The 9,053-nt window shown below is 52.1% G+C and overlaps 1 protein-coding gene across 2 annotated transcripts in view; it reads left to right on the forward strand.

Annotated features, from left to right (window-relative positions):
* Window positions 1–8,811, forward strand: part of LOC126527011 (ectonucleotide pyrophosphatase/phosphodiesterase family member 3-like) — a 57,641-nt gene extending 48,830 nt beyond the window's left edge. For both annotated transcript variants that reach the window (XM_055068519.2, XM_055068518.2), the window contains 3 exons: window positions 939–1,065; window positions 2,795–3,002; window positions 3,867–8,811. In XM_055068519.2, the coding sequence (XP_054924494.1) occupies window positions 939–1,065; window positions 2,795–3,002; window positions 3,867–4,173 (642 nt within the window). In that variant the 3' untranslated portion in view covers window positions 4,174–8,811. The remainder of the gene's footprint in view (window positions 1–938; window positions 1,066–2,794; window positions 3,003–3,866) is intronic.
* The last annotated feature ends 242 nt before the right edge of the window (window positions 8,812–9,053 follow it).

The raw sequence follows: 9,053 nt of genomic DNA on the forward strand, positions 1-9,053 counted from the left end.
ATCAGGAATCGGATCCGCGACCTTGAGTTAAGCAGCTGAACCTTAGAGAAATAAAAGGATATTTTTCTATGGCAGAATTTCATAGCCTCTCGGTCACCGCGGTGGTATATGTGCTTCACGAAAGCGCGTGTTTGGGACGTTCGCGTGGTTAGACCTGCACGGTACCACTAACCAGTCACCAATAATTATTCGCACCTGAACTACGTGGCCTGAGTACGGTTAGGAAAACGAGAACAAGGGGAAAACAGGAAGTTTCGACAAGTGGACTTGTCGAAACGTTGGCTTCTGCTTTCAGCTTGTTCTCGTTTTGCTCATCGTCTTGAATTTCCATCTCCCGCCTTCCCCGTGTTTTTCGTGGCCTAAGTCTGTAGCACGCCTCACGCTAGGGCCAACATTATAGGGAGCAAATCGGGGTATATACGACTTGGGGATATGCCCAGCCGTTAAGGGCCGTTTATAGTCCGACGTAACGCACGCGCGCGCGCACGCTACGTCACGTCGGTGAAAACGACCCCTCTATAGTCGGGCGCACCGGCGCAGCCAACGTAACCGGCGGCTTCCGACGCGCCCCGACGGGCCCGGCGCCGATATGGCTCCTGAGCCATTCGCGCGTCGGAGTCGGCGGAACTCTCGCACCACAATGCATTGCGTGCGAAGAAAAAGGCGCCAACACAACTCCGCAGACGGCTTTTGCGGACGGCGCGCGACTTGCCGAACGTTCTGCGCATGCTCCGAAGATAGCAGCCGACGCCGCGCGCGTTGAAGTATAGAGGGGATGGCATCTCAGCTGGCGCAGCGCAACCGACGCAGCGTGACTGACCGCGGACGACGCTCGCCCGCGCGCCGATAACGTCGGACTATAAACGAGCCTTTACCGACGGCGCCTGCATTCCACCGAGTGTGCGCCACGTGCGTATATAGATATGACATCGCTGCAGCACGAGCACGCCATCGCCAACGCTTGCTGGGAGCGTGACGCACGACTTAAGGGTGCCGACCTCAGCTGCCATGATTACGAGGCCCTGGCCACGAGGTCTTTAACCAAGGAACCACTCTTCCCGCCAGGTACGTATCGTTTATGCTTCTACCCTATAATTGCCAGCGCCAAATTCTAAACGGGTGGTCCGCAGTCCGGGTTATCAATCAATCAATCATTCAATCAATCAATCAATCAATCAATCAATCAATCAATCAATCAATCAATCAATCAATCAATCAATCAATACATTGCAACAACTCTGCGTCTCAGACCACAAGAGTGCAGTTCAGACCTTACATGAACCGGAGTGTCTGACGTATCCGAGTGTGCGATGGACGCGTGACCCACTTTACCACTTTTTGACGTACTGCACAGACTGCCACGGTTAACTAAGCACGTCCTACAACGTCTTTAGAAAAGTTGTTCCGGTTTCCGAGACGTGTACGATCTGGCGTTCCCTCGGCGCACTTGGAGAGGCGGTCAGCGCCGCTGTCGTAATTATTCCCGTCCTGTTTGAGGGAGTAAATATTTGTCCCATATTTTCCAGAGCTGTTGATACACGCTTACTCTACTTGTGCCCAATCAAAGAGAACGTAGTTCATATCGCGAGGTCGCTCAGGTAGTGAAACTACGATAACTCTCGATATTGGGAGTAAAAACCGGAAGCAAGCAGCTGGCCCTGCCAAAGCCCCTCCATCCCACCGCCTTTTTCGTGGTCGGGCGGAAGCGTTTATGGAGGATCCTTAAGTCCGAGCCTGCGATAAGGGAGCTGCTAATACTCCCTTTATGTTTAGTGTGTACTTTTGTAAAAATCAATTGAGTCAGTCTCTGGATTTTGTAGACCACATAGCCTCTCTATGCAAGAATTCTTACATTCCGTTGGATTTACATCAAATTTCCTTTTACTTCAACACCTTTCATTAGAGAAACCACATACGTTTTCTGTACAGTTCCGTACACTTTTTGTAAATTTGTCCTTTGGGGAGAAAGGGTGTATCTAATGTTGAATTCCAATGGCAGATCCAGATCAAGTTTTTCTGCTCTATATGGAGCAATCCTATTCCAATGGCAGAATGGGAGCGTGAGCTGTGTGTTCCAATGGCAGATTGGGACCAGCCGCTGATCCCGGATTGCTCCGTGTAGCAAAAATATTTGCTCCGCCGAAATCGGCAGATTTGACCCGAAGTCCTTGTGACGTATTTCCTTCAGCCGCCTCTGCTTCCTGTCACGGTCGCCTGTTTCCGGTCGTGGGTAGCTATGGACGACATGGGAAACGTGGACGCCGCTTCGCGCCGTGCGATTTTGTTCGCGCTGCTAGACAGCTCCGACTCAGACAGTACAAAATCCAAGTCGAGTGATGATTCTTATGACACGGACAGTGAAATGTGAAATGGGGTGGTGGGTTGCGCTTCCAAGCGCTTGTTCCTTTCTCTATTCTAGCGCCCTCTCACTTGATTTTCCTGTACTAAGTGCCCCCGCGGGAGCGCACACATTCCCTTTGCAGATATGGTGTGCGCACATGAGAGCGATCTCAGTCGGAGCAACACGCTCCGACGCGATCCGGCCGAGCGCTCGCAATCTACCATTGGAATTCAACATAAGGTCTAAACAGCTTCCACGGCGTCCAACAGCGTGTGTGTGTGTGTGTGTGTGTGTGTGTGTGTGTGTGTGTGTGCTAGAAGATTACATGCTATAAATAGACAATACATATTCCACAGAAAAAAAGAAAACTCTAGGCTTTCTATAAAGTGTCCAGATTTCTGCCACACATGTAGGGTGCATTCTGAGAACGCGCGCTCTGTCGGTTCGCCGCAGAGCTGGCCTCGTCCCGCGCCGAGCAGTCGGCGGTGTGGCTGCACTCGAACGCGCTGCCCTTCTACCACAACCACTCGGCGGGCGTGCGGCGCGAGCTGCTGCGCCTGGTGCAGCTCTGGGAGGCGCGCCACGGCTCGCTGCACCTGGTCACCGGGCCGGCCTTCGACCTGGACGGGAACGGACGCAGGCCGCCGCTGCACAGGCTCAGGTTCGGTGCGCCTTTGCCGTAAGGTTTCGAGCAGCGGCGCCGTCCTTTAATCGACCGCGCTGGCGTTCCGCATAGTTTTGAGGATTAACGTGCTCATTCAGCCGCACAACGAGTTTCCTGCACGGCGTTGCTGCGGGCGGCTGAAAGCCGGGCAGTGAAGGCGCACCGGCAACGGCACTCCCACGTGCGCCACGATTGTGACCCATTATGTGTGAAGGGAAAAGTGTGCAGTCTGCGCGTTCCGCCCTGTGGCGTCATTACTCGAAAAATTAAAATACGTTTGCGAGGTCGAGGAAGGCATAACGAGCAAAGGAGCAGAAAATGATAGGTGTGACGTTACAGAAAGACGGCAGCATGTATTAGAGAGCGAACGCGGGATATAGTTAATATTTCAGTTGAGATAAAGAGGAATACATAAAGTTAGCAAGTTCGCGTTTTGCATAGAGTAGATAGCCAGTGTTCTATTACAGGAACAGAATGGGTGCCAAGAAAACGTTAATGCAGGCGGCAGAGGATTGGGTGACATGAAGGAGTACTGGGTATTTGCCGGCACAGAATGCATGAGAAGCGGCCACCGGAGATGGGTGGGAGAGGCCTTCGTCTAGCTGTCTATATAATGATTGCATTGGTGATGCCGACGATTACGGTGATCATTTTCCTCTCTCTGGTGGCGTCAGCGTTTTCAAAGGCCACTAGTCGGGACGACACAGTCGCGCAACGCACGAACCTTCCCTGGGTATCGGTGGCACACGATGTGACGTGTCGCCACCGGCGTTGCTGTTCCCAAGTAGACGGGCCTTAGGTTATTCCGGTGTGTGCGCCTGTACGTGAGTGCACGCTCAGGATCTTCTCATCGCCGTGCAGGGCCGCAGCGGCGGACGGCGTCCCGCCGGTACCGACGCACGTGTTCTGCGTGGTGACGCGCTGCCTGTCCGAGGGGGTCCCGGTGGACCGGTGCCCCGCCGAGCGGCTGGACGCGGCCGCCTTCCTGCTGCCGCACCTGCTGCGCCCCGAGAACTGCCAGCCGTGGCCGCAGTACCTGCTGCAGCACTCGGCCACCGTCGGCGACGTCGAGCTGCTCACCGGGCTGCGATTCTATCGCGACCTGCCACCCTACGAACGCATACGGCTGCGCACGGTCATACCGCAGGCGCTGTGGCCTGCACAGTGAGGCTCGAGCCGGCTGCAGCTTGTCTGTGGCGCAACGAGCAGTTTATCTCGCTAATACCGCGTTTCGGTATTAGCCAGCCAAAGCCAGCGCTAGTGTCGGCGTTGCTCGATGGGAAGGATGGGTGGTGGTGGTGAAAAACTTTTATTGACGAGAAGGCCAAAAGTAAAAACAAATTAAAAAGCAGCGTTGTGGGCGGCCTTCAGGCTGCCGGTTGTGGCGTCCAGGCCATGCCTAGTCGCGACGTCCTCCGCCCAGTTCACCAGTCGGAGTTGGATATCCGGCTCGGTGCTGGACAAAGCAGCCTCCCACTGCTGCGGATTGCTTAGGTGCCAAGAGGCAGGGGGCAAGTGTGCCGGGCAGGAGAATAGGACGTGAGCGTAATCGGCGCGGGAGCCGTCACATAAGCGGCAAGCCGGCGAGTGCGTCCCGGGGTGGAAGAGGGCAAGACGTGCAGGAGCAAGATAGGTATGGGCCTGAAGGTGGCGCCATAAGTGTTGGTGGGGCTGGGAAAGGGATTGGTGCGGAGGGGGGAAGGTGAGACGAGAGAGGCGATAGTGCTGCGTGATATCGCGGTACGTGAGGAGCGCGTCGCGCGTATCCATTCCCGGCGGAGGCGGGCTTGCTCGGTCAGTCGAATCTCGAGCGATGGGATTGGCCGCCTCGTTACCAGGATGGGCCGCGTGAGCGGGCACCCAGATGATTTGGATGGGGCTAGAGGGAACGGTATCGGAACGCAAGATTCCGATGGCCGGGTGTGCCACCCGTCCAACCTCGTAGTTGTAGACCGCAGGTTTGGAGTCGCTGAAGATGTACTTCGCGGAGGTTTGCGTGATGGCAAGGGCAATAGCTGCCTCCTCGGCCTCGACAGAGGTAGAAGTGTAGACTGAGGTAGTAAGAGTGGGTCGGAGAGAATTGTCAGTGACGGCAAGGGCATGTGCTGGGTAGCGGCGGTACGGGGCAGCATCTACGTAAGCCACGGCGGCCTGCCGTTCGTACTGACGCCAGAGCGCGGAGGCTCGCGCAGCTCTACGGGAGGGGTGGTGTTCGGTATGCATATTTTTAGGGAGGGGATTAATGGTTCGGAGGGGGAAGACATGGGAAGGGATGGTCAGTGATGTGGGAAGAGGAATGAGAGGGGAGAGATTAATGGTGGAGAGAAGTACGCGACACGGGCGGGTGCGGGAGAGACGGAGGAGCTGGGCCGTGCGATGGGCCTCCGTCAGCTCCGTCAGGGAGTTGTGGACGCCCATCGACAGTAACCGAGCCGTCGATGTAGATGTGGGAAGGGACAGGGCTGACTTATATGCGTGGCGAATGAGGCTGTTGACTTTGTCTTCCTTGGTACGAGAAAAGTAGAGATACGGAAGAGAATAAATGAAGCGGCTGAGAACAAAGGCCTGGACCAGGCGGCGGAGGTCGTGTTCGTGCATGCCGTGGTGGCGGTTTGCAATGCGGCGTATGAGACGGACAGTGTGGTGTACAGTGTTTGTGAGTCGAGTGATGAGGGTGGTGTGCTTGCCATTGGACTGAAGAAAGAGTCCGAGGATGCGGAGGGTAGAGACGAGAGGAATGGGTGTGCCGTCAAGGTAGACGGTGAGTGGATAAGGCGACAGGGGGGCCATCCGCCCAGGCCGAAGGAGCAAAAGCTCCGATTTGGTCGGGGAGCAGCTCAACCCGATGTCCCGGGCGTGAAGGATGGGCGCCCGAGTGGTAAGGTGCTCTTCCGCAGTCGCGTGTGCAATGATAGCGAGCGACGAGCTGAGCTTTATCCATCCGAGGCGAAATCCGCATGCCCCGCGAAATATGTGGCTGAAAGCAAGATTATCACGTAGATCGCGCAGTGAGAGAAGGATTTTACGGGGAATTGAAAAAAAAAAAAGATATTGCCGGAGGAATATCGCGCAACTATTGATATATACTTCCCTCGCGGATCTTTGCGCAGTGCACACGCCGTCGAACAAAGTGAATCGTTTTCCTCTCTGAGCTGCGCCACACACTCCTTTTCATACGTGGCCAGGCAACACGAAGCTACGCAAGTAGTGCGGTCTCACTCCGCGTATTTTGCAGTGCAGTTCTGCGACGATGTATACGACTTGTCGACATAAGGTTGCATCCGTGTTGCATGCGATGTATGCGACGCACTATGTTTTGGTCGCGAGTGGAAGCGGTGCGCTGTGACCGCGGGTCGCAAAAGAGGGTCCCTCTATACTCGTTCGGTGGTAAAATAGGTGCAGATTTGCAACACGTTCCATGCAATAGTCGCGTTACATTTTGCGGCACAAGAGTATGAGACAATGTTATGTCGAATTACATGACACGTAACTGTATATTTATTTCATATCTGACGCAATGTTTTGACAGTATTCACTTTCACTTTATTTGTTCATTTAAATGGATACAGCTTAAACACAGCGTTTGTATGCGAAGGGGTGGCAAAGAGGCAGCTACCGCATTCACTAGTGTATACATAAGGCCCGCACCCCCACTTTGGAATGTGAAAATTTGGAAACTAAACTTTCACTAAAATTCGCTAAACGTCACGTGTATAGCTGCTTACCGCCAAATTCCCAAAAGCCGCTCCAAGATGGCACTACTCACTGTCCCAAAAATTGGTTGTCGACTGTAAATGCACTATAAGCCGTTGTGCACCCTTAGGTGTCCTTAAGGGTGCAGGTTGGTCTATAACTCACTCCCTTACACCCACAAAGAGTGTAAAAGCTTGAGTTATCGACAGAAAGCACTCGTAAGTGTGCAAATTGGTTTACAGTGTGATCGTAGTAGGCCGCTATTGGTTTCATTTATTTGCCTTGCAGCCTGACCGCAGTACGGCTTCAGTGAGCAGCCATAAACCAGCCCCGTGTAGGGCCCGCACCCGGTATAAACTCCGGATAAAAATGTGCGGGTCTTGCACGAATAAATACGGTATATGCCTGACAGTGCACCAAAACCTGCTCTAACCACTAAATTACGCACGTTCAGCCCATTGAATGATTACATTCTTTGTTGATATGGTCATGAGAGAACCGTACGTAACATTTTTCTCCTGCGAGGAAAAACAAAGCACACCGTAGACAACGCTTCACAAACTTCTCGTGCAAACAAAATTACGAGACCTTTGTCCCACACTTGAAAAAAGCATAATTGAAAGCAGACTATGCAATCAAAATATTACAACACTTGTCTTCGCCGTCGGGCATCGCACCGATATGAGCAAAACCGTCCCGGAACCGAAAACAGATCACATAATAATAATAAATTCACATCTGAAGCGCGAGTAGATAAGTATGCATCTTCTTTTTCTAAAGCTCTACTGGCCGGCTTTCTGCTATTATGCTAGTAACTACAGAATTTCTGTTCGAAAGCTGAGGAATCATGTGCGTCAATTTTTACCTGCCGTAATTTGTCCGTATTTTGTCGCTTCAATAACTAGGGCGTCTAAAGCTTTAGGTAGGTGGTTTCCTAAGAAGCGTCATGGAATGCATCTGTGTTCCATTTAATTTGATCATAAACGAGTGTGGTTATTATTTTTTTTTTGTAGAAAATAATTTCAAAAGTTAGGATGTTAGCTTGCGGGATATTGGGGCAGAATCCGTTCGTCGTAGAACGTCTTCGATTATGCGTAGCACTCTTTTTTTGCAGTCTATGAATACATTCCTTATTGGTATTGTACGTCGTGGCTCCAAATTAACAAAGTAATAGATAGGCGAGCGCACTAACGTATAGTAACGCTGCACCGCTTACCAAAGTGGCAAGAAATAACTGGTTTTACAAATTATATCAAGTGCACGTGAAATACCATTACGAAGTTTATTGATATGAAAGGACCAATTCAAAACCGTTCTGTTTTAACTGACATACAGCGCTTTCAATCAAAACTCCTCGAAATGTACTTCGAATTTTTTCGTCGCGAATGTAAGCAGGGAGAGAAGCCTCTCTAGCCTTCAGTATTGCCTTCTACGCATCAAAAGGAGCCTGGGTGCTCCTCATAGGCTAAAACACGTTGGCGGGCTATTTGGTTTGAATTCATGATAGTGTGTGTAAGCGCGACAACAGTGTGTAGCGCTGTCTGTGTGTGTGTTTTGTTTCTACGTCCTCGTTCAGTCGCGTTTACCCACTCTATCATCCCCTCCTAGGCGCCGCAACTATGCGCAGTCATAGTGACACATACAGCACAAAAAAAAAAAAAAGAAAGTACGGTGCGCGTTCCCATCAAAAAGCGTCCTTGTCCTGTCGTACTCGAGCAACGCCTCCTAGATAACTGAACAAGTGGACTTGTCTTCTTCAAAGAAGACAAGTCCACTTGTCGAAACGTTGGCTCCTGCATTCACCTTGTTCACGTTTTGCTCATCGTCTTGAATTTCCATCTTCCGCATTCCCCGTGTTTTCCCTGGAGTGCCTACTTCTGTCCTTCGTGCGATGTCAAAAGTGTCTAAAGTGACTCCACTTTCTACTCGTCATTCACGAGTGCCTTTCTCATGAGCAATGTGTGTGCAGCAGCGGTGATCGTCAGGATAGTTTTCTCATGAATGGGTAAGGGTGCCCAGCTTCTGCGGCCGCGCTTTGTATTTATCTGGCTCCTCATTAGTCTGGAAATAAAAGTGCTGCGATAGGTAGCTATCAATTCTCTTCCTTCATGCATCCTCGCGCTTTCCTTCGTATGACGTCATCTGGTCGCCCCTCTCGCATGCGCGGATGAGGCCGGGTATTTCTTCTCCTCTGGAATTTGTGGTGGCTGTAACTGTGCGTGGTAGACAAGCCAGCATACCAGCTGGCGCAGCGGAACGACATCGAGAACAACTACTTGTACGCGAGTGCTTTACGGCGTGCTGACCACCGGTGCATGCGGGTTAGAGAGCAACGTCGTTAAAGAACAACTTTAC

The sequence above is a fragment of the Dermacentor andersoni genome, chromosome 9 (assembly GCF_023375885.2).
Source record: "Dermacentor andersoni chromosome 9, qqDerAnde1_hic_scaffold, whole genome shotgun sequence".
Lineage (NCBI taxonomy): Eukaryota > Metazoa > Arthropoda > Arachnida > Ixodida > Ixodidae > Dermacentor > Dermacentor andersoni.